The 26,432-nt window shown below is 39.2% G+C and overlaps 1 protein-coding gene across 1 annotated transcript in view; it reads right to left on the bottom strand.

The window, feature by feature from the left end:
• Nucleotides 1-26,432, bottom strand: part of LOC126482097 (dynein axonemal heavy chain 7-like) — a 482,833-nt gene that overhangs the window by 173,233 nt on the left and 283,168 nt on the right. The window contains exons 16-18 of the mRNA XM_050106073.1: nucleotides 11,191-11,342; nucleotides 10,904-11,055; nucleotides 633-854 (exon numbers count right to left, since the gene is read on the bottom strand). Coding sequence (XP_049962030.1) covers nucleotides 633-854; nucleotides 10,904-11,055; nucleotides 11,191-11,342 — 526 coding nt within the window. The remainder of the gene's footprint in view (nucleotides 1-632; nucleotides 855-10,903; nucleotides 11,056-11,190; nucleotides 11,343-26,432) is intronic.

Here is a 26,432-nt window from a genome sequence, read left to right as displayed (position 1 = left end):
ATTGGCCATCTTGTGTACACAGAGTATCCTGATGATCTGTGCAAATATAACATATTAATTGCAGACAAAGACTTTGTATGCAAGTGCAGTGTGTGTGTTAGCTTCACTTTACTAACATTGTGTTAAGTAAAACCATGACCAAAAACAATGCTTAAAATGCTACAAAACGGGGGGATGATGCTTGATCTCCACAGCTGTAAATCACCAGTGTAATATCATGAAAAATATTTATGTGAAAATATGTGTTTTTGCAAGAAATACACAGTATGTACTTTCATTTTCTGTACATAGACTGTTTGTTCTCAACCTAATGAAGAACCTGGAATCACAAGAAATTAACAATAATTTAGTTAATAGTAATACCAGCTGAAATAATGTTTAAGTGATCAGTATGCCCAATGCATGATGATGACTACTGGTAGCTCAAATATGTCACTAATAAATTAATGAGATTAATAATTCTAAAAATTGTGACTAACTGTAGTAAGTTACAGAAAATTATTCTGCCAGTACAGTTGATAATTACTAAGGCTCTAAATCAATAATCCTCAAGATATGTGTTCTGAGATAACTTGCACAGAAATTAAATTGTTACCACCCATACTGTAATAATATCTATGTGAAGGACATACCTGTCCTTCTCCAAGTGATATTGGGATAAATTTGGATCCATATTCTTTGCGCTGAGCAAATCTATATAAATCTGTAATAGGATTATACTGTGGTTCTGAGATAAATATAAGAGGACACATCACATCAGAATCCTCATAAGCTTTTTCTATATCAAAATGTGGTGGTTTCACAAACTTCATCCCCATTTTAGACTGTATGAAGTCTCTCACAAAATATAATAACTGCAACAGAAAAAATAAATGTTTAAATTGTTGTCATTTATACTAATGGACTAATGGAGCCAGAGAACAAATTAAATGTTGGGGTGTAAAATGAGTCATGCTATAATAATATACAATTACATAATATAATTAAATAGATGAAAAATGGTATTTGTATGTGTGAATACAAAATCAGCAGCTTTTTGCTCTTGTTAAAAATTAACCCAACAGTATCAAGTGAGTCTGCAACTATGAATCATTAAAATATATGTAATGATAATTAAAATGTATGTTCAAGTCATATGTAAGAACTTGTAAAGTATTGAACATATTATATAATGATGAGAAAACATAAAAGATATATAACAGCTATTTATATTCACTGAGGAGCCAAAAACATTATGACTACATGCTTAATAATGTGTTGCTTCACCTCTGGAATGCAGTACAGCAGCAATTCTGTGTGGTGTAGATTTAAATATATGTAGGTATGGAGGTATGGAGGTAAGAAGCATCACATGTTCATAGATAGGTCACATAAATCAATAATTTATAGAGCAATGGTTTGTGGGTGCAGAGCTGATACACAACAGCATCTCAGATGTACCCCAGTGGGTTCAGATCAGTCAAATTTGGCTCACTATCATGTTCCTTATAGCAATATGTTGGGAGATGTCATTACTATCATTACTATCAAGAAAGAGATAAAGCATGTAGGGGGTGCAAGTGGTCCACAATAATGACATGGACAATAATGTTCCCACTGTCTACAACTTTTATGGTGCCTCCAATTACTATAACATGTCTGATGGAAGATCAGGCAACCCCCCCCCCCCCCCCCCCCCCCCCCCCCCCCTCCGCACTGTCCCCCAGCCCTGTGTTTGTATTGTGGTGCATGCTTCAAGCAGCTGTGACCTGGTGCAACAAGAGAAGTGGTTTATCTGAACAGGTCACTTTTCCACTGTTCCACAATTCCAATTCTATGATACTGTGACCACAGCAATTGTTACTAATGATGTCACTGGATCAACATGGGTGAACAGGTTGCAAAGTGTGCTGAAAGATTTGTGCCTACTCCAGCAATGTACTCTATCATCAGACCTGACTACTTATCCTGCTTTACAGAGTGGTCAACAATCTGATCTTCACATTCTATGATTAAGAATGCACATCAAAATCCGTGTTGCCTATTAGTGGTTTTACTGTGCTTCAATGACTTTCTGTAGTCCTCACAGCAGTAGCACTGAAACAGCTGATCAGCATTGTCATTTATGAGACGTTCCTGGTCATGGGTGGTATCAGTCTGCCCTTTGTCAAAGGAACTTATGGCAACTTCTTTTTCCATAACAGCCCATACCATACTAGAATTATTCCTCACGTCCCTGCTCCACTCACATAATTTCCTTTGGATGTTATGTGCCTGCAACATCGGCATGCACCATTCAAACTACACTCTAAGTGCTCTGACATCAGCACCAACTGTGTGAAGTGGTACATGTTACTTTGGACACATTACAGATCTTTTCATATTTTCCTGGTAGTGTCTCTTTAAGATTGTTATTAAAATATATCATGCTTTTTACTATTCATCCATTTTGTGTGTTACGCAATCAGAACTTCTGTTCAGTGAATGTTCTTGAGTTTAAGTATGCCTACTTCCCAGAAAGTTAGCTCTGCAACTCACTGCAATATACATATTAATTAGTTCTTACTTTATTATAGTGTAAGTATGTTAGGGTATTTAGGTTTTTAACTTTTGGGTCCTGTGTGATAAATGTGAATGTTGCTGCAGGTTAGTCATTCTGTGAGAAATGTGTCAGCACTGTGAGCTGATATTTCATTAGGGTGATTATAGCAGGGAGTCCTTTAAAGTAGCAGATATGGCACTTCCATGGAGTTGTAGATTATGTTGTTGAGACAAGAGAATCATTGAATTGGTAAGAAAGATCTGTGCTCTTCAAACAGAATTAGAAATGGCATACTTTGAATTAAACTGGTTGACAGGAGAAAGAACCGGGAAAATGTGACAAGTTACAAGCAAAAGAAGAAAACCTCAGAAATCACATTTCAAATTCCAATTATCAATAAGTATAACTTGTTCCTGGAAATAAAAGAAAAGCATCAATGAGACTAGGTCAAGTAAAAACAAAAGAATTCTGCATATAGCTTGCAGCTATGGGATGGGTATAGGTCAAATGCTACAGAAAAGTAGATGTAGAATACGCTATAAGAGTCAGGAAAAATAATGCCAAAGTTTTCTAGATGAGAGAGAACATAGGGGCTTTGTCCAGAGATTTTGATGAAAACTATTATGTACTTATAGTACAAAGAGCATGAGAGGAGCCTGGCCACCAACTTAGAGTATAATACTAAACATGATCTGGATGAAATAGGAGCAGCAACAGCACACATTTGTGTGGGGTTTGCAGAGGTTTTGCAGTGCTTTAACAAGCTCTGGGTTTACACAACTGTATAAAGAAAGTGCTGAGTGGACTGGTTTTGGCTGAAAAAATGTCCTACCTGTGCTGAAATATTGCTTCAACTGGAAAATGTGTATTAAAGTTGTCTTTATAAGTTACTAACCAGAGTTTAGTAATGCTCTCTGTTTCCTCTAAAATTTAGTTATGTTGCCTACTTATGATCATATTTTTTGCTGTTATTTCACTTTTCTGCTAGCTGTGTTATTTTGTATAACTGTTTACTATAAAGAGTAAATATTTTGTAGAATACGTTGGAAGAAGGGATGGAGTGTGAAAGGAACAAACAAAATACATCTTCTGTATTTTTCATTTTTTGAATCAAGTACTCTTACTTCTCTATAAACTGAGTTCCCTATCAAATACATTTTTAAGATCATATCTGCTTCTCAGAAATCCTATTCTCCAATAGAACAGTAGGCCCTAATTGTCATTTATACAGTTCAAAAATTTAAATTATTCCTTTAGATCCAGATCATCACCTATTGCTCACCATTTCTTGGCCCAAGCATTACTTATAAGAATGGATCACGCATTGCCTCCAGCACTGGATACTGTACTTCTCTAATACTCACTATTCTGTCCACTTTTTAATAGCAACATTACACGCAAATGTGGACAAACTGCCCTGAGTTCCCATGGGCCTGACCCAGCCTTCAACATGAATTAGTGCTTTCCACCTCAATTACTATTGGGATTGAGCTGTTTCCACCTTTCCCTTAACATCACACAACGTTGTAGCCATCACCCCCAAGAATCCATCATCATGTCACCTTGTTGGCTTTGCACAACATGGGTGGCCAGACATGCCTCCTGGGACCAAATTTCTCTCTTCTGGCAATGGTAGCATCAACTACATCTAAATCAAGGGGTTCTGTTGTGGGTCTTGGACAAGAACCATTGTTGGATCATAATATCTCCTTCTCTTTGGTGGAAAATGCTGCAAAACCTATGTGCTCATTGGGAATGAAAATTTTGGTAACACAGTATGTGTTCTGGCTAAATATTGACTCCATCACAGACATGGTTGACCAAAATTATGCCTGTTAGACCCCTCCTTGTTGCACCTCCCCGATGGTTCTCTCCTTGCCCAGATGCTACAGAACTGTATCCACACTTTCATGTTGGTTGAACACTTTCGGGCTCCACGTGGTTGGTCATGACTGATTCCCATTCTTATTTCCCTATTGTGTTCACTGTGTCTCATGTCCCTATTGCTCCTACGATTATGGTCTCGGGTTTCCGGGTTCGATTCCCGGCGGGGTCAGGGATTTTCTCTGCCTCGTGATGGCTGGGTGTTGTGTGATGTCCTTAGGTTAGTTAGGTTTAAGTAGTTCTAAGTTCTAGGGGACTGATGACCTAAGATGTTAAGTCCCATAGTGCTCAGAGCCATTTTGATTATGGTCTTGGAAAAAGTCTTTGCCCTTGAAGGCAACAAACACCTTGGGTTCTCATAATGAGACAGGATTTAACTGCAATGACTCAAACAGTTTTGTGCCTATAATAGGATTCAACCCCTATGCACTGCACTTCTCACATGGCCTCCAACAGTTATGTGGAAAGCTTTATCTGCACCTTCAGAACTCAGATCTGCAAGGAAACGATGTCCAACACTTCACCTCATTCCCCTGTAGTTTTCTAGAAAGTTACAGGGTCATCCCAAATTTATGAAGACTGGTGTAGCAGCTTCATGACCATCCTCAAAACACCCTCTTTGATGTGCTATGCCCACTACCACTGCATGTCATCATCAACACCAGTCTCTTACAGGTTACAGGTTGCAGGTTGCCCCCCCCCCCCAACTTCCTTCCCCCCCCCCCCCCCCCCCCCACTCCTGTTTTTGATCACTGTATGCCACAGATCCATGTTATACACCATGGCCTTTCTCCACAGACCTCTGCAGTGACATTGAAAGCAGCTTCCCCTTCACCATCCCAGTCAGCAGCCACCTACTTCTACAGCCTTGGCAGACCATCTAGTCCTGTGGCAGTTTGAGCATATTACATCAAGCTTCATCCTGCCTTGGCCTCCCACAGCAGTCCACATGGATACCAAGATGCTGCTGTTCCTTGTGACAACTCCTGTGGACCATGCACTGCCTGTGTCGTCTTCCCTGGCACTTTCTGTTTGGGATGGGGAGTGGACTTGGTAATGCCATTCACAGTACCATGGAAACCCAGTTGCTGATGCAACATTATTATCAAACTCTATGGCACCACTACTCAGATGTCACTATTCCTCAAGCACACTCTTTTATGGGATTATACCAGGCTCTGGCACATAAGCTGGCCCACGGCCAAGCTGAGGAATGATGGTGCAAGCATTGGAGTGCTGTACCATATAGGTTGTGGGGTGATTCTGGTGCATTCTATTTGTAATACATGGAACTCTGATATGGCTTGGATTTAACTAGTTTGGGAATATGGACTTAGGTTAGTTTGCATTATTGCTAGTCACATCTTGCATACATATCTTTCAACAATACCAGAGAAGGAAAGTTACTACTCACCATATAGCAGAGATGCTGAGTTGAGATAGGCACAACAAAGAGCTTCACACAATTATAGCTTTCGGCCATTAAGGCCTTTGTCAGCAGTTGACACACATACACATACATACACACACAAACACACACACACACACACACACACACACACACACACACACATAAACACAACTTGCACACACATCTGCAGTCTCAGAGCTGAGACCACACTGCGAGCAGCAGCACCAGTGCATGATGGGAGTCGTGAGTCGGTGGGGGTAAGGAGGAGGCTGGGATGGGGAGGGGGAGGGATAGTGTGGTGGGAGTGGTGGACAATGAAGTGTTGCAGTTTAGACAGAGGGAAGAAGAGAAGGTGTGGAGGGGGGAGAGGGTAAGTAGCGGATAGGAGAGAAATGAAAAGAAATTAAAAGACTAGATGTGGTGGTAAAATGACAGCTGTGTAGTGCTGGAATGGAAACAGGGAGGGGGCTGGATGGATGAGGACAGTGACTAATGAAGGTTGAGGCCAGGTGGTTTATGGGAACATAGGATGTATTGCAGGGAAAGTTCACACCTGTGCAATTCAGAAAAGCTTGTGTTGGTGGGAAGGATCAATAAGGCACAGGGTGTGAATCAGTCATTGAGATAAGGGATATCATGTTTGGCAGCGTGTTCAGCAACAGGATGGTCCACTTGTTTCTTGGCCACAGTTTGTAGGTGGCCATTCATGTGGACAGGCAGCTTGTTGGTTGTCATGCTTACATAGAATGCAGCACAGAGGTTGCAGCTTAGCTTATAAATCATATGACTGGTTTCATTGGTAGCCCTGCCTTTGGTGGGATAGGTGACGTTAGTGACCGGACTGGAGTAGGTGGTGGTAGGAGGATGTATGGGGCAGGTCTTGCATCTATGTTTATTACAGGGGTATGAACCATGAGGTAAGGGATTGGGAGCATGGGTTGTGCAAGGATGGACAAGTATACTGTGTAGGTTCAGTGAATGGCGGAATACCACGGTAGGAGAGGTGGGAAGGATAGTGTGTAGGACATTTGTCATTTCAGGGCACAACGAGAGTTAATCAAAACCCTGGCAGGGAATGTGATTCAGTTGCTCCAGTCCCGGAGGGTACTGAGTTACAAGGGGAATGCTCCTCTGTGGCCAGACTGTGGGACTTGGGGAAAGATAAGGCACGAGAGATTTGTTTTTGTCAACAAGCTGCTGTCCGCATGAACGGCCACCGACAAACTGTGGCCCGAAAACGAGTGGACCACTCTGTTGCTGAACACGCTGCCAAATATGATATCCCTCATCTCAATGACTGCTACATGCCCTGTACTATGTGGATCCTTCCCACTAACACCAGCTTTTCTGAATTGCACAGGTGGGAATTTTCCCTGCAATACATCCTATGTTCCCGTAACCCTCCTGGCCTCAACCTTCGTTAGTCACTGTCCTCACCCATCCAGCCCTCTCCTTGTTCCCATTCCAGCACTACACAGCTGTCATTTCACCGCCACATCCAGTCTTTTAATTTCTCTTCATTTCTCTCCTTTCCACTACTTACCCCCTCCCCCCTCCGCACCTTCTCTTCTGCCCTCTGTCTAAACTGCAATACTTCATTGTCCACCACTCCCACCATACTATGCCTCCCCCTGCCTGCCCCAGCCTCCTCCTTACCCCCACCCAGTTACGACTCCCATCATGCACTGGTGCTGCTGCTTGCAGTGTAGTTTCAGCTCTCTGAGACTGCAGACATATGTGCAAGTTGCATTTGCATGAGTGTGTGCATGTGTGTATGTGTGTCTACTGCTGACAAAGGCCTTAATGGCCGAAAGGTATAATTGTGTGAATGTTTTTGTTGTGCCTATCTCGACTCAGCATCTCCACTATATGGTGAGTAGCAACTTTCCTTCTCTGGTATTGTTACATTCCATCTTGGATTTTCCATTGTTTGATACAAATCTTTCATTGTGAATAGACTTCATTGTCACTATGAGCAGACTGTCTTCTACAAAATCTATTATTCCAAGGTTGTAAAGGAGGGAGGTGATATCAATCAAAACATGGGTATCATTGGTGGTTAGTGCTTTCAATATCGATTTTTGTAGATCCACCTAAAAGGTGCAGATCAACATTTAGGAATGTAGCTAATTGGAATGAGAGGATTCTGAAGGAAAGATCAGAGGTATCATTGCCACCTCTCCAGTCATGAAGAAGTTATCCATGAATTTAAATCAGACAAGAAGTTTTTGATGTTGAATAGATACAAAGGATTCCTCTAATTTTGTGAATACCATGTTACTGTAGAAGGGCTATATAAGAGCTCATGGCAATGCTGCAGATTTGTTTGTAGGTTTTGTCTTTGAAAAAGGACTAATTTGGAGTCAGGATATAATTGGCAAAATTTATTACGTAAGAAATAGTGGTTTGTCATCAAGACTACATTACTGATAATAACGTACAATGGCAAGTAAGAATACCATGCCATTGCATGTTTTTGGAATTGTTAAACTGAGTCTTTGTTGTCAGTGACCTGGATATGTTTGTTTTTTGAGTCAAGATTATTTTCACTTATGATTGTATCTGAAGTGAATGCTAGGGAGGGACAATGCAAGTGAGTTAGTTGGTCAGATAAACATTCTCCATATTACATTGTGTTGATGACCTTGTAAGGATGCACACACTGAGGTGACAAAAGAAATGGGATACCTCCTAATATGTCAGACTTCCTTTTGCCCAGAGTAATGCAGCAACTTGATACAGCAGTGACTCAGCAAGTCATTGGAAGTCATGTCTCTATAGCCATCCACAATTGTAAAAGAGTTGCCAGTGCAGGACTTTGTGCATGAACTGACTTCTCAATTATGTTCCATAAATGTTTGATGAGATTCATGTTGGGTGATCTGGGTGGCCAAACTGTCTGCTCAATTTTCAAACCAATCATGAACAAATGTGGCCCAGTGACATGGTGCATTGTCATCCATAAAAAATCCATTGTTGTTTGGTAATATGACATCCATGAATGGCTTCAAATGGTCTCAGATTGCCAAAACCTCAGAGGACCCAGTCCATTCCACATAAACATGTCCCACACCATATGGAGTCAACACCATCTTGCACAGTGTCTTGTTGACAACTTGGGTCCATGGTATCATGGGTCTGTGCCACACGTGAATCCTACCATCAGCTCTTACAAACTGACATTGGGAGTCGTCTGACTAGGTCATGGTTCTCCAGTAGTCTAAGGTCCAACTGATATGGTCATAGTTCAGGAGAGACACTGCAGGTGGTGTCATGCTGTTAGCAAAGGCACTCATCTACTGCCATAGCCCATTAACACCAAATTTTGCCACACTGTCCTAACAGATACATTTGTTGTACATTCCACATTGGTTTTGTTGATTTCTGTGATTATGTCATGCAGTGTTACTTGCAAACGATATAACGAATATACACCATTCATGAGTGCATTATACTGCTGCATGAGACATCCATATGAATGACTGTTAACTCTGTGATAGTTTCCAAAGACATAGTGTAATGTTTCAAATTTGTTCACTAAAATAGTAATCTTCTCCCACCTATGCAACATCAGGTAATCTGAAAATATTTAATTCTAAAAATATAATGTTGTATTGTGAATTGTTGTCTTAAAGCAAGGTGTCCCTTTGGTTTGTTCATGTTCAGTGCACAAGTTTCTGACAGAGTGGTCCAGTATCATCCATTAGTGTGGAAAGGGGCAGCACAGGCTGGCCAATTCCAGGGGTAAATAGAAGAGAATGTTCTCATGAACCCCACTGATAATGCCATTGAGTAAAATTAAATGAATGTATACTGAAATTGTTATACTCCTGTATCTGATCTCAATGTGTGTACATTAAACATGTGTGAAATATAAATGGTATCATGCACATTATTTCTTATCAGTGTGAAACAGTAACATGTGCAAATACTGAACTGAATATTATTGACCGTAGGTATAGTCAGACTTTACTTTATACCCACACAATCATATTTGTAGAGCATAACCAGATGAAAAGGAAATAACTATACTGTTGTGACTGATATCAAGTAATAAGCAGAGTTAATAGCATTTGTAATTATACAAAGACTAATGAAGAATAATATCTTTGAGAAGTGATTGTTATTGACATATAACAGGACAATTGTTTGTTTAGCAATTATGAACAATTTTGATGGAAAATTTTAGAAAGTTACAGAAAATAGCTTCCATTCTCTTTGCACTTGGAAAAATGAGCTTGCAATTGTAGTGTAATTTAGTGGAATATCAAGAATTAAATCATAAAAACATCAAGAGAAATAGGAAAGTAAAGGGCACTACTAGGTATTTAGTGTTGCTACAAAGTAGCATGTGGCTATCAGTCTAATTGAGATTAATAAAATTAACCTTGTCCAATATATATGAAGGGAATACAACCTCTTAATTCATAGCAAAAGTGCAATGGACAACCTCAACATTGTTACTACCAATCTGTCACTGTCAACATGCCATAATGGTATGATAGTGGTTTGAAAATAACGATAGGGCATTTCTTTTGATGGTATGTTCACAAAATTCAACACCTATAAACCTCATTAAAGACATCTGTGATGCAATCAGTTATCAGGTGAGAGTAAATAAATCACTTCTTAAAAATGCACAACTGCTTGATCTGAGGATTGTCATCAACTGGCATCATCAATCTCTGGCATCATATCAAGGATGTGCAGACTCAGTGTCTTGAACAGATGAAGCAGTTTCACTAGCCAGGAGCCAGGAGCAATGCATGCTACAAATCCCTTCATATCTCACAACTCAAAGTGACCTGTGGCTTCTACACATTAATAAATAGTGATTTCCATTTTAATTACATCCATATTTAGGTAATAATATCTTTACTTACCCTCATATCTACCAGATAAGTTCAGGAGAGTGACAGCAATAAAATGAAGAAACAATACTTGGATAGCCAGTTGTTAATCATCTAAAGTGCTTTATGACAAGTGATTCGGTTATTTGTGTGTGTATGAGTCTGTGTAAGTGTGCATGTGCACACACATGTGCATGCATTGACTGTTCTGTCATTGAAGTTATCTTTACCAGATACCTTATCTGGATGGAATATCCGAATAAGGATCAGTGCTTCAAACTGAGAGAGACGCTGTGCCCAAGGAGAAGGCAACTTAGCCAATGAGGCATCCACATCAGTAGAATACTGCTTCCACCCACTTATTTGCTTCTTGAAATGTTCTTTGAAACCTGAACAAAGATGTAAATGTAATTCATTTTAAGCAAATAGGTCATACATGTTGCATTTTGAATGTCTGATGCTATGATATTTAAGTTAACTTTCTAAGAGAGTTATTTTACTTGAGCCACTGCAATTTCACTCACCACTGAAAGCGGGCAATACTTCTATCTGGCAGAGCATACTCCATGCCTCATTTCTTAGCCACTCAGGAGCAGGGTTAGGCTCTAAACTTTCAACATCAACAATGCTCATGACAAGAAACATGAATTCCTCCCTTGGTAGTTCATCTTGTGCTCTGTAGTGATGCAACAACATTAAGTAAGTAGTATCATATATAATCAGACCTACCCCAACTACTTCTGGTAAAATATTTAAATATAGGGCACAAGATTAAATACAACACAAAACAATCATGAACATTTTCATGAAAATGAAAATTACAGAAAGCTTAATTTACGTGCTTTCACTGTGAAATGACAGCTCAATAATATTTCTGGGTAACCAACAAGATAGTGTAAAGAGGGACACTGATCATCTTGTGACACATTTGGAATCAAAGTTTAGTTTCATATCAGCAAACACAGGCGGGTGCATTGGCAGAGAGTGGCGCACAATGAGGATGAGGGGACAAGAATCGGGAAGAGGTGGTAGGACAAAGGGGTTGGAAACTATTGGGTAGAGGACAATTTTGGGAGAGGAGAATTTGCTATAATGATTTGTATTTGTGTTTGTATCTGTATTCCTTTATTGGTCCTGTAAATCGTGTTTAGATACATATTTTGCACAAACAATGTAGGACAAGTCAGGTTGGTACAGTATATACAACATCATACATATTGTTATTTTGAAAGGATAAATAATTAAAAATTATTCAATACATGTTGAATATTGATGACAATTTAATATAATAAAATAAAATGTAGACTTATTAAGAATATTTGAGCAATTACACTACACTTTTCTGGTACTCTAAAAACTCAGAAACAGAATAGAAGCAGTGGTCAAGCAAGTACTCTTTCAGTTTCACTTTAAACTTTTGTAAATTTTGCATCTGTTTCAAATAGGATGGCATGTGATTGTACAGCATTATGCCAGTATGATACACTCCTCTCTTACAAATGTTTGTACTTACTGTATTGACATGCAAATAATGCTTCTGCCTAGTATCGTGAGGGTGGTAATCACAGTTATGCTTGAAGATATTTCCATCTTTTAAAATACTTCCTTTTGTGAAATTTAATATTTCATGCATATATAAGCAAGGAAGAGGCAGTATACTGAGATTTTTAAATATTTGTGTACAGGGGTCTCTGTACTTAGCATGGTTTATTATTCTAACAATCTTTTTCTGAAGTCTAAATGTTTTGTTTGTACCTACGGAGTTCCCCCAAAAGATAATGCCGTACATCAGCAGTGACTGAATACTGCCATGGTACATTGTGATCACAGACGCACGGCTTGTATTTTGTGCAAGGATTCTTACTGCTTACGTAAGTGTGTTTAGCTTTTTATTTACATGGTTAAGATGTGTCTCCCATTTTAGGTTTTGCTGAATATGTATACCTAAAAATTTTGTGTTGCTCACTGATGAGACAGTTTTTCCATCAATTTTAAAAATTGGTCTTGCAGGATGTAGTTTCTGTGAATTGTGGAAATTGACTGTCGCTGTTTTTTCACTATTTATTATTAGCTTGTTTGTTCTGAACCATTGTGGCAAATTTTGTATTATACCTGTAGCTGTTTATTGTAGGCTTTCCTCATCACTTGATTTGATTAGGATATTTGTGTCATCTGCAAAAAGTACTGTTGTCCCTTTAGTTATTTTTTCTGACAAATCATTAACATAAAGAATGAAAAGAATTGGCCCAAGAACTGACCCTTGAGGAACTCCATATCCAATGTTTTGTGCATTACTGTAAAAATTACAAATTTTTTGTGTTTTTATGTCTTTGTATTTTATCTGAGTGATCAGCTGACTGTCATGAAGGTAGGAATGTATCCACTTGTTTGGCAGGCCTCGTATTCCATAATTACCTAGCTTCAGCAACAGAGTATTATGATTAATTACATCGAATGCTTTACTAAGGTCAAGAAATATGCCAGACATATGTTGCTTATTATCTACTGCAGTTAGAATTTCATAGCTGACTGTGTTGATCTGCCAGTTCTGAATACGTGTCGCTCATCACTTATTATGTTTTCTTTATTTAGCCTTCTAAAAAATTGGTTTTCTAGAATTTTACCAAAGCCTGACAATACTGATACAGATCTATAATTTGCAGCTTCATGTTTGTCCCCTTTCTTGTACAGAGGTGTCACTTTTGCCATTTTCAGATTTTTTGGGGAATATACCACTCATGAAAGATGAATTGAAAATATCCGTTAATGGTTCTACAATAGATGTTACACTGGTATTTCATCAGTACCTGCTGAATACTTATTGGGTAACCTTTTTATAATGACAGATAATTCCTCAGGTGTTGTTGGAGACATGAATAGGGTTCTTGTAAGAATTTTTGTATCTGACTGGAGTGTATTGCTGTCAGGTTGTGAGTTGTAATGTTTGGTAATCAGGTGGTGTGCTACATTAAAAAGTAGTTGTTAAATTTATTAGCCACTACTGTGGGGTTGATTATTTTATTGTTGTTTTCATGAAGTTCTATATTTTTGTGGGCTAATGATGTAGTACCTGTTTCTCTTTTTATGATACTCCAGGTTGCTTTAGTCTTATTCCTGGAATTTTTTATTTGTTTGTCATTTTCCATTTTCTTTGCTTTTGTTATAACTTGTCTAAGTATTTGTTTATATTGTTTAAAGTAGTTGATAAAGACAGGATTTGTGGTTTGCTTTGAGTATTAATATAAGTTCCTTTTATTCTGGCATGATATTTTTATTCCTGTTGTGATCCATTTATTTGGTTTGTGGACAGAATTTATAAGTGACGTTTGTTTAGGAAAGGCTATTTCAAAAAAATGTTTGTATGTGGCCATAAATTTGTCAAACTTGTCATCTGTGCTGCTTGAACTGTAAACATCAGCCCAGATTTCTCTTCTCAAGAGAGAACAAAAGTAATCTATGTTTTCATTATTAAACTTCCTCACAATAGTTCTAGTTTTCTGGGCTTTCGTGTTTCCTGGAATAGCGATTGTTAGTATTTGGGCATTGTGATCACTAAAACCGGTGTTTGCAGTCTGTGTGTTACAGATATGTTTATCTGTGTTTACAAACACCTGATCTATGGTTGTTGCAGAAGTAGTGGTTATACGAGTTGGGTTGGTTATAGTTGGTTTTAGGTTAAAGGACTTTAGTAAGTCTTTGATTTCATCTTTAAATTTACTGGCTTTGGAGAAATCAACATTAAAATCTCCACATATGATAATATTTTTTTAAGGGTGTTGAAGTCCTCTAACAGCTCCTCCATATGATTATAAAAAACTTTTTTATCGCCATCTGGTGACCTATATACACAGCTGATTAGAGAATTGCTAGTTGGCAGTTGGCTAGTTGACCACTTACCTTTTTTTTTACATCTAGTATTGTTAGCTGTAAAAGATCCTCCTTGATTTGAGGTGTGGGTTGTGTCTTCTTGCTAGCTGGTTCCCTGGATTCTGGGCCCTACCTTTCATGTGCTGTGGTGCTTCTAATGGTAATCCACTTGTCAAGTAGCATTTGTTTCATTTTAGGCACTTGTATTGCACTGGTTTTCACATTGTATTTATTTTGGTGAAACACTGATTTCTTCAGGTAGACTGGTTGATTCAGAGATACATGCATCTGGTTTGTACAATTCTTAATTTTAATTAATGAAGACAGTCTATTGCATACTTGCTCCTTCCCGTGTCTGTTCAAGTGGAATCTGTGACATGTGAATTTATCATGAGACAGTCTTTCCATTTCAAAGTTTATGGATATTCTACTTTTGTTGCAAAATTTTGAACAGTTCACTGTTTGGACTAAATGATAATTAACCATGTCAATTTTTTTGTTTATATATTCTTTGTCGAATCTTTGGGGAATTGGATGCAAAATGATATTTGTCTTGTTACTGAGTTGGAGAACACTTGGTAACACGTTATCAATGCTTTCCACAATGTTGTTGTAGGAGTCTTTAGTATTGTTCGACCCAGCCATTAAGATAAGAGTATCACTCGCATTCAAGTCTTCCGCTAATTTGTCAATTCGATTAAAAACTTCACGGAGAGGAGCATTTGGTTTAATAAACCTTTGACTGTCATATTTTGTGTATAGTTTTGTCTCCAGAATGTTTCTGCAGTACCAGCCTTGGCTTTCAGATTCTGTACTGCATTCCTTAACTTGTAACTTTGTTTCATATGTTCAAGTGCTTTATCTTCTGGAACACTATTGGTATCATTCATTACAGTTTCATTTTCACTGATTGCCATGTAAACACTGCCTTCAGTTACACTTACACATTGCATTGGCTCTTTACCAGCTGACATCAGAACAGTTTCTATATCTGAAGGTGCACTTACTTGTTTAGACACACTTCTTCTGGATATCGTTGGCGTTACAGATACATTATAACACGAGTGCATTTTTAGTTACAATTTAAAATTGTGTATGTTCGACGCACTTTTTACGGTACTCCACTTTTCACTGCTTACATATTTGCTTAGTTCTTGTTCTAACTCACTGATTCTCACTAGCAGAACGTTTCTATCCTTTTGCAACACTTTAATTATTTCGTCTTTCGATGTTGAGTCCGTAACGAGTTTGTGATTGCCTTGTAGCATCAAAACACAGTTCTTCGTTTTTAATCGTGTAAACATACCTTTACAGTTATTTACTTTTACAGCACACGAGTAGCACAGACTGTTCTTATCGCCACCATTTTTTACACATTTCGCACATAATAGTCTCGTATTTATATCAGTTTTTGTGAGCTTTGAATATGTTACAATTTTACTCTGTGCCATCTCGAAATTAGTTCAGAAAAGCTGGTGGTGGAGGTGACGACCCAGGTGGCCTGGTTTGTGATGTAGCCATTGAAATCAAGCTCATTATGTTCAGCTGCGTGTTGGGCCACAGGGTGGTCTACTTTGCTCTTGGCCACCATTTGTCAGTGGCCATTCATTCTGGTGGACAGCTGTTTCATAGTCATACCAACACAAAAAAGTGCAATGACGGAAGCAGAGCTGCTCTATGACACAGTTGCTTTTGCAGATGGTCTGGCCTCTTATGGGGACAGGATAAGCGTGTGATAGGATGGGAATAGGAAGTTGTGACAAACTGGGATCTCTTTACTTCCTCTCTTGTTTTGCCATCTACCTCCTTAAATTCATTTTACTTTCATTGTTCCCTAATTACCATTAACATGCATGAATATAATCTGAATGTCCATAAAAGGGAAAGGTTAGCTCTCAGTCTTAAGGAATATAGCACCAGGTTAATTTTGTGCTTAGTTTTGTGTATGTAACTAATTTCCTAATTTATTTTGACCATTCCTAATTAATATCTTTTGCTACAGATCATTATATGGTGAAATCAGTAATTGTTTCGTGACTAAGATTCTGTTTTCAACTTATAAACAAATATACATTCTGTACTAATTATAAACATTTAGAAGAACTACTAGGATTCTTACAGTATTTATTTGGCTCTATTCAAAAACATATTAGCAAAGCCAGCCCTTAATTAATTCCAAAATAATTACCAGGTTTGTAAACATTATTGTCTGTATAACTATATCTGTTAAGTTCATTATTTAAACAAAAAATTCGGCCTAACAGTTAAAAAAAAGGAATTTTTTGATGTATTCAGTTATTTGAATGAGTTATGTTCTAACTGTAATTTCTGTAACTTAAACTTCAAACAATGTATAGTTGCAGTGCTATTATCGTTTGGATATATAAAGGTCCAATTTTTGGTCCCGAGACAGTCAGTCCACAGCCGATTTTCAGATGTGAAACATGTATTGGTTAGATTAACAACAATGCATCAACTTAACAGTGGAATAAGTGTAACAAAAATAGGCCCTGTGTTAGAATGATTAATAACAATGCCTGTTTAATTATTTTGAAAAATAGTGTTAAATGTACCATATTATTCTGCAAGAACTGTGTGGTTAGGTTTTTTACTGCTCATAGATGTTCAACAGTAAACTATTGTAGCAGTATGCTGATGTTACCTGGAACCTGTTAATGAGGCTTATCAACATTTACCAATAGTGAACAGGCCATATAATTGTGTAATGTTGGGGGATTGTGAACAGTGAAAGTAAAGAACTGTGAAACACAATTGTGCAACTGTCAGCTACATCATTTACAGTAGTCAGTGTTAAACTTCCACCCTTCATTTTTCAGCCAGTATAACAATGCAGTACATCGATACCAAGGGCTATCAAAGAAGAAATAAAGCAGGCGAACAACACAGTCTTAATTGGGTGGATTGGGCAGGTCTTGTACCTGGGTCTCTTCGACAGGGAGTGGTCTTGTACTTGGGTCCTCTACAGCGATACAATCCCTGTGGCAAGGGGCTGGGATTGGGAATGGCCTAGTGACGGAGTAGGATGTTGTGGTGGTTGGGTGGGTGATTGAACATAACTTTAGGAGGGATGGGAAGGGTCTTGGGTAGGCCATCCCTCATTTCAGGGGTGACAATAGATAATTGAAATCCTGATGAAGGACAGGGTTCAGTTGTTTCAGTAAAGGGTGGTACTGGTTGACATAGAGGGTACTCCTTTGTAGCTGGAACTTGGGTGTGGCTCAAGGGTTGATTGTGTGTGGGTAAATGCATGGAAGATCTGTTTGTGGTTTGGATCATGCAGGAATGTGTCATGCTGGGTTAAGGAGTACCAGGTGAGGCAGATGGAGAGTTGTTGATTTTATGAAGGAATGATGATAGGATGTCTTGTTCCTGAGTCCAGATTGTGAAGATATCATCAATGAACCTGAACCAGACTATGGGTTTGGGGTATTGGGGCTAGAAAGGTTTCTTCTAGAAGACCCATAATCAGGATGGTGTAGGAGGGTGCCATGTGGATGTCCACATCTGTGTCATGGATTTATTTGTAAACCTTCCCTTCAAAGGAGTTGTGTGTGAGGATATAAAGTTAGTAGGATTTTGAGGAATGAAGTAGTGGGTTTGGAGTGTGAAGGACTTCAGGAGAGGCAGTGTTCAATAGTGACAAGACAAGTGACATGATGGATGTTAGTGTATAGGAAAGTGGCATCAACAGTGATGTGTAGTGATCAAGAAGGTAAAGGGGTGGGGACAGTAGAGGGTTGGTGAAGGATATCTTTGGCATGGGAGGTTAGAATTCAGGCACATTGATTGGAGGATTTGTCAATGAGGGTCAAAATTCTTTCAGTGGGAGCACAATAACCAGCTTCAATGGGGTGCTCAAGATTGTTGGGTTTGTGAATTTTGGAGAGCATACAGAAGGTGGGTCTGTGGGATGTCACAGGAGTAAGGAACGAAATGGATTTGGGGGAGAGGTTCTAGGAAGCTCTTCAGATTCTAAGCAGGGACTGGAGGTTATGTTGGACTTCTGGGATTGGATCACTCTAGCAGAGTTTAGAGGTGTAAGACAATTGGCAGAGTGCTTCCTCCAGGTAGTCACTATGATTCATAATGAAAGTGGTGGAACCTTTGTCTGCAGGTAGGATGATTAGGTCAGGATCTGTTTAGGGACTGTGTATGACTGTCCATTCTTCTGCTGAAAGTTTGGTGTCCTCAAGAAGGAACCTAGGGAAGGATGGTGAGAACTAGTTGGAGGTAAGGAATTCCTGGGATGTGACCAAGAGGTTGGTTACATGTGAGGGGGAAGTATCACAATTGGATCATGGTATAAACTGAGGGTGGGAGGTTCAATGTTTGGATTAGGTTAACTTTGGTTTGATGGGTTTTGTGGCAAAGAAGTCTTTCCATTGTAGGGATCAGAAGAATGAGAGTACATCTTTTACAAATCTAACATGATTAGATTTGAGTTTAGAGCTGAAGGTGACGTCTTTCAATAGCACTGAAACTTCCCTGGGGTTGAGGATATTGTTGGGAACGTTAATAACAGGATAGAGGGCTTGATGAGGAGTAGGATGGGGGATTGGAGTGGGATAGGGATTGGATAATGATTCCCCAAGATAGCAGTATGGTGTCAGCAGGCAGGATAACTTATGGAGGCAGTACCTGGAATGCTCTTCCAGGTGCTGGAGTGCAAGTGATTAAATTTCATTGACATGTTGCATGTAGTAGAGATTTACAGTAACATTATCTGGGAATGGATACCTTTGTGAAGTGGCACAGAAAGATGGAGCTGGAGTACATTGTGGCAAAGATGGCATTGGGGAAAATTCAAAAACACCAAACACTTCCTTCATCAATTCGCCACCATCCCCACCCCTTTACCTTCTGGATTTGTACTTGTAATTGTTGATGCCACTTTCATATACTACATCATCCCTCATGCCCATGGCCTTGTCACTATTGAACACTCTCTCTCCCAATGTTCTTCATACACCTTACACCTTATTAACATTATCCTAACACAGAACTACTTCTCCTTTGAAGGGAAGGTATACAAACAAATCCACAGCATAGTCATGGGCATCCACATGGCACCCTTCTATACCACCCTGTTTACAGGTCATCTAGAGAAAATCCTTCCTAGCCTCACAAAACCTCAAATGCATGTTCTGGTTCAGGTACTTCAACAATATCTTCATGATCTGGATTCAAGGCCAAGAAACCTATCTTCATTCCTTCACAAACTCAACACCTCTCCCATCTGCCTCACCTGGTCGTCCTTAAGCCAGCATGCCACATTCCTGGACATTGACCTCCTTCTGTCTGATGGTTCCACCAACACCTCTGCCCACACTAAACCCAACAACCACCTACAGCACCTGCATTTTAACAGCTGCCATCCCTTCCAGACCAAAAAATCCCTCCCGTACAGCCTGGCCACCTGGGGATGGCATATCTGTGGTGACAAGACCTTCCTTCCCCAGTAAGCTGTAGGTCTCACAAAGGCCTTTGTAGACAAGCACCTGACTCCAGGCCTAGTCCGGAAACATGTTGCATGTACCATATCCCCACACATCCCCAATCTTCTCATTATTACCAGGAATCAGGAACAATGGAGCACTGCATTCATCATGTAGTACCTTGAACAACTGAACAGCATCCATCACAGGGCTTTGATTATGTATCATCAGGTCTTGAAATAAGTGACATCCTATTGGAGATCCTTCCCATCCCTCTTAAAGTTTGTTCTGTCATCCACCCAACCTCCACATCATTATAGTCCATCCCTATGCCACTCCCAAATCCAAACCCTTGCCACAGGGGTAATATCCATGTGGAAGACCCAGGTACAAGACCTACCCAATCTATCAATCTGGCATTTCCTATTCCAGTCCTATCACAGGCTTATCCTATCCCATAAAAGGTTGGCCACATGTGAAAGCAGTCATGTCATGTACCTGCTCTGCTGCAATCATTGCACAGCTTTTGCATTAGTATGACTGCCAACCAACTGTCCACTAGGATGAATGGCCATTGCCAAATTGTGGCCAAGAGCAGAGTGGACCATGATGTGTTCCAACATGCAACTAAACATAACATGCTTGATTTCAATAGCTGCTTCACAATCTGGATCCTCTCCTACACCACCATCTTTTCTGATCTGCAAAGATGGCAGTTAGCCTTACAATATGTTATCTGCTCCCAAAATCATCCTGGACTCAACCAGTGTTAACCTACTAACTCACACTAAACCCTCCACCAAACAGTTTCCATCCACTCTGTCAAATCACCACCTTCCAATTAATATCCCCTCACCCTCATTGTGTGCTTCTTGCTGATAATGCAACCTTTGGTCTTTACCCTTCTCTGCTCCTCTCTTTTACTGCTCCATATCCCACCCCCTTCCCCCCCTCCCATCCTCCACAGCATTCTGACACTGCACCTAGCAGCCTTGTCTTACCACCATCAAGGCCCTGCACGCTCCATCAGACAGCACTCACTTCTCTCCCTCCCCATGTATGCTGCTGTCCCACCCCTTTCCCTGCCGCCATTCTGGATTACTGCTTCCATTCACCACAGTTGCATTACTTCCTCATAACTTTTTGGCGTCTTTGGGAATCGCCACATAAAGAAGCTATTTTCAAAAAGTAGTACCTATAATTTTTCCTTTTTTTTTTTAATTATACAGCTAATAGTTAAACAGACTTGATTTTTTGTCCATTGTAATTTTGTTTACTCCAGTTTCGCTATCTTTTAAGATGATACAGGGTAACACAGAAAAAGAGGAACATTTCCATAATCCAATAAAACTAGAAGTGATGAACAAAAGAAATTGTTGCACCATCTGTAGTTTCTATGGATGAAATTTTAAATCAAGATGAAGAATTCTGCAAACACTCTCCTGGGACATTCCAACCACTGCTGCTTGCTTATGAATTGAATGAATGCTGTGGGTTCCATAAGACAGACTCACGTATAACATCAATGTTTACTGGAGAATGCACACTTTTTGGTAGTCCTGTTGGTTGCTTCTTGAGGGCAGATGCAGTCTCTTCAAATTTATTAATCCAACATTTTATCGCATGTTTCAAAGTAACGGCAAAATGACATCCTAATTTATAAAAATGTCAAAACTCCCTCTGTGCCACTACCAAACTATCGTTGTTTTTATAAAACATTTTTATGGCTGATGCACACTGTTGTCCATTCCACTGATCCATGATTACTGAAATGGCAGACTGTTTACTCACTAACTGTCACGAACCACAGTGCTGCCACCTGGCCATGGTTGCCCCTAGTCATTTCAAACATTCCCGTTATTCTGCGTCACCCTGTATTAAACATGCGATAACAAATTTTGTTTTCTAGTATTACGCGCATCTGTAAATGGGTGTTACAGCAAAAGGTACAGTCAGTTGGAGGATTACAGTAATTAAGTAAACATTATGTACTTGGTTTTGATTAAAGTATATATTCAGTCACCAGTTGGCATTCATTTCTTCAACAGCATGTAATCCCTCTTAGCTACCAGAACATAAAACACCACATTATAAGTAAGTAGTCAAAGTGGCAACATCTATGTGTCGCTACTAGTCAGTTAATGTGTCTCAAACAATTAAAATGTTAGCCATGAAAAATGTACATTTTGTGTCCAACTAGTTTGACTCCACATATACTAGAAGATAACTATTCAATACATATTGTCTATGACTGTGACTTTTCACATGGTTTATACGTTTAGACTATTGGTTGGGACAAAGTTGATAATCAGACAAAGATTATTGCTCTATAATAATACTTCAATGTGAAAGTAACTCTTGTCTTTTTCAGGATTAAACTACTGAACCAATTTTGCAGAAATTTTGTATGGTGATAACCTGAATTCTAGGAAGAGCATAGCTTACTGTATACAAGGAGTAGTGCAAAATAGTTACTGATTTCAGGAATATTATGTGAATTAGGGAAAATTTTTTTACATTTTGAAAAAGCTATTTACTCCTTAACTTTTAAACTTCATCACATTTGCGAAAATTCTTTTATTGGTTGATATATTCCACATAACACAGTTCAACATAATAAATACAATTCTTATACAATCTTCTACATTTTTAATCCGTAATTCCACAACAATACTATTAAAGGCGAAAGTAACTCTGTCTGTTATGTCTTCATGACTAAAGCCCTGAACCGATTTGGATGAAATGTATATGGAGAAGATTTGAACCATGAGGAAGAACATAAGCTTCTCTAGAAAGTAAAAAGAAGAAACGTGAGGAGAAGTAGGGAATGGAATCTGTTTTTCCATCAGTGAACAAAACCATGTTAAATAATTATTCAACATTTTGCATAATGTACACCTTGTATAATATATAGCTACTTCAATAGCTCAGCTCACTTCTCCCCATGTCCTTCTGCACTGCTCTGCTTGGCTGTGATGTGCTGCATCATCGTGTATTAATTCAGCTAGGAGTGGCTGGTGGGGGAGGGGGGGGGGGAGGGGGGGGGGATGGTTGGTGGTGGCACCATGAATCATGAGCTATGCTTACCCAACATGGCAGATATGTGAGGTATTGACTGCACAATACCTTAGTTACTCACCATCACTCACCATAACAAAACTACTGATATGGGACTGCAGCCTTAGGTAACACCTAACTGTAAGTAAAAATGAAAGGTGGAGGGTGGTGTACATTACTTCACATTATTCATCAGGTATTTCCACATTTGGAAGAGAAATATCATCAACAAGCTTCAACCTTTTATGAAGGCTTGATATCAGGTGAGCAATCATTAAAAGTGGAAGATTGGACCATGTAGGACAGAGCACAGTACCACTGTGTTTCAAAAAGCCGTATGCAATAATGTGATTTTTCAGGTGCCTATATTTTGAGGTCTGTTGAGCACAGAGATAAATGGGTAAGTGATTTGGATAGCTCTTGGCTTAATGACCATTTGTATACCTATTGCAAGAATGGGGATACTGGAGCTATCCTGTAGTACAAGGTTAAAATTGAAACAGTACATGCTTCCTCCAGCCCATACAAATTGAGCGTTTCAGTTGGTTCTTTTGTATTAGGTGTGGTCTATGGTGGGCCTTAGATGGCTTATGAAAGTACCATTTGTTCATAAGTGATTCTTGAGAAAACCCAAAAAACCATGATTATTGGATACCAAAAGTACCAACTGAGGGGATGGCCACTTCTATAATTTCTGTTCAATGCAAATCATCAACATTTTTACCATATGTTCATAAGGTGATGTTCTTGGGGAACCCTGAAACTTTTTTATCATTAAGCATTACTGAGGGCCAGAGGTTCAATGTAACTTTACTTGCACACATGAAAAGTGCACATAATATCTGGTCTGAGGTGTAAATGTAGTTTTAACTGCCATAGTGAACACATGGTAAGGGTTCTGGCGTCACTGCAAGGGTTCTGTGGTCACCAAATTACGATTTTAGTCATCATTTTTTCACCAATAGAACTTTATGAAGTGTATAATGGGAATTTCACACCTTTACAGTACGTCTTGATCTGGAAATTACTCAATGGTGCCATTTGTCAGTGTAAGGGCCATACAAAAAATATTTTTGTAGATGAAATTCTTTACACCTGCAAATCAAACACAGCAAATTTTTTTTATACTGTAGGTATAGCCTAAAAATATTCTTCATTTTTACTTATAAAATAGTGTAAAATGAACATGTGTTGTAAGGGAGACAATTTTGTGTTAACCTTATATTATGGGTTATTTGTTGCTTGTAGTGTCAAAGTTTTTAAATGTAGCAATGAGATCAATCAATTTTTAACAAAATAGTATAACTGGGGAGTTAAAAAAATCTACTCACTAACTGGTGGCAGAACACACACATAAAAGAAGCGGTAAGCTTTTGGAGCCAGTGGCTCCTTCTTCATGCAAAAGGTCTGAAGGTGAAGCAACCAGGGTAAACGAAACTGACTAGAGAGGTCTACGAAAAGGGGTAGATTTTGGGAGAGTTACAGTGAACCATGGGTCAGAGGAGACTTACCAGATGGGATGAGAAGGAAAGACAGACTGTTAGGAACTGCACCAGATGAGATTTGAAAACCTGAGACCTTAAAGGCAGAAGACAGGGTAATATGCAACACAGAGGTTACTGCTTAAACATCATGCACAAGTTAATAAGAGTTAAGAGCTAAGTGCATTCTATGTAACAGTGGTGGGAGGTGGGGGGGGGGGGGGGAGGTAAAAAAATAGACAGTTAAGAAAATGAAAGATGTAGAAAACTAAACGAAGTGAAGAAAGGAGTTGTTACTGTGAAGAAATGTTTAGACAGAAGAAGTCAGCATAAATTAAAGCCAGTTGTGTGATGTGAATGAAGGACATATTGTTGCACTAATTGCCACCTGCAGAGTTCTGAGAAACTGGTGTCTGGGGGAAGAATCCAGATGGCACATGCGGTGAAACAAGTGCCAAGGTCATGACTGTTATGTTGTAGTGCATGATCTAAAATAGGATAGTGTGTGTTGGTAGTATACACCCTCTGCCTATGCCCACTCATAACTGATAATTTGATCGTGGTCATGCTGATGTAAAAGGCCAAACAGTGCTTACTTAAAAGCTGGTATATGATGTATCATTTCACAGGTGGCTCTCCCTTTGATAGTATATGTTTTGTCAGTTACAGGGCTCGTATAGGTGGTGGTACGAGGGTATATATGGCAAGTCCTGCAGTGGGGATTGTCATAGAGTAGGGAGCTTCATGTCGAAGGAGTATACGGTCCGACAAGAATATTGCGGAGATCAGGGGGGCGGCGAAATATTATTCTAGGTGTGGTGGTCAAAATATCATACAGGATGGATCTCATTTCAGGACATGTTTTTTGGAAGTATGGCCTTGTCACATTACCTGATTAATTCATTCAAGACCAGATAATATTGAGTGACCAGTGGTGTGCTCTAAAGTTGTTTTTTGGAGAGGTCAGCAGTAGCAGGATTGGATGCGATGGCACAGAAAATCTGCTTTTGGACTAGGCTGGTGGGGTAATTACACCCAGTGAAGGCTGAGGTGATAATGGTAGTACGTTGCTGTAAAGTGTCTGCATCAGAACAAATACGTTTGCCTCGAATGCCACAGGATAATACTGAGTGACCAGTGGTGTGCTCTGAAGTTGTTTTTTGGAGAGAACAGCAGTAGCAGGATTGGATGTGATGGCCCAGAAAATCTGGTTTTGGAATAAGCTGGTGGGGTACTTACCACTGGGTCCAAAAGCTTGCCTAACTATAACCTCCTTTTACATGTGTGTTCTGGTGGCACTTAGTGCATAAAGTTTTTATCCATCCAATTAAAGTATTTAAACATGTTGAAGTATATAAAAAAGGACACCAGACAAAAATTACTCCTGTCAGAGCACAAAAAATGCAAATATATTCATCTTTAAAAGACTCTTACAAAAAAAGTGGGGAACCAGCTGCCACCTTCCTCATCAAAAATTTTGGCATGCTAACATATTCACATTTTCTTGTGCAGTAGCAGAGAGACAGTTGTGGTGAATAGAGGAGACAGTGTCAATGGGAGAGAAAGAGAGAGAAGACAGTGGAAATTAAAAAGAGAGATGAATGGAAACCATACAAAGGCAATGGAAAGTCTGGACTCTCACGAGCCAGAGAACTTTGGTATATATTATTTATATGTCTTCTCCAATCACAGAAATTGTACAAGAAACTGGTCAACATGTCCTTTTTGTGCAAGATGGAACTCAACCACATTACCATCTCAAATTTCACAACACACTAACAACAGATTTTCAAATGGTTATGTAGGCAGGGATGCACCTGTCCCCTGGCCTCCCATAAGTCCTCTTCTTACCTCTTTGGACCTCTTTTTCTGGGGCTTTGTAAAGAACATTGTCTATACAGAAAA

Source organism: Schistocerca serialis, chromosome 5 (assembly GCF_023864345.2).
Source record: "Schistocerca serialis cubense isolate TAMUIC-IGC-003099 chromosome 5, iqSchSeri2.2, whole genome shotgun sequence".
NCBI lineage: Eukaryota > Metazoa > Arthropoda > Insecta > Orthoptera > Acrididae > Schistocerca > Schistocerca serialis.
This window is presented reverse-complemented; position numbering and strand designations above follow the sequence as displayed.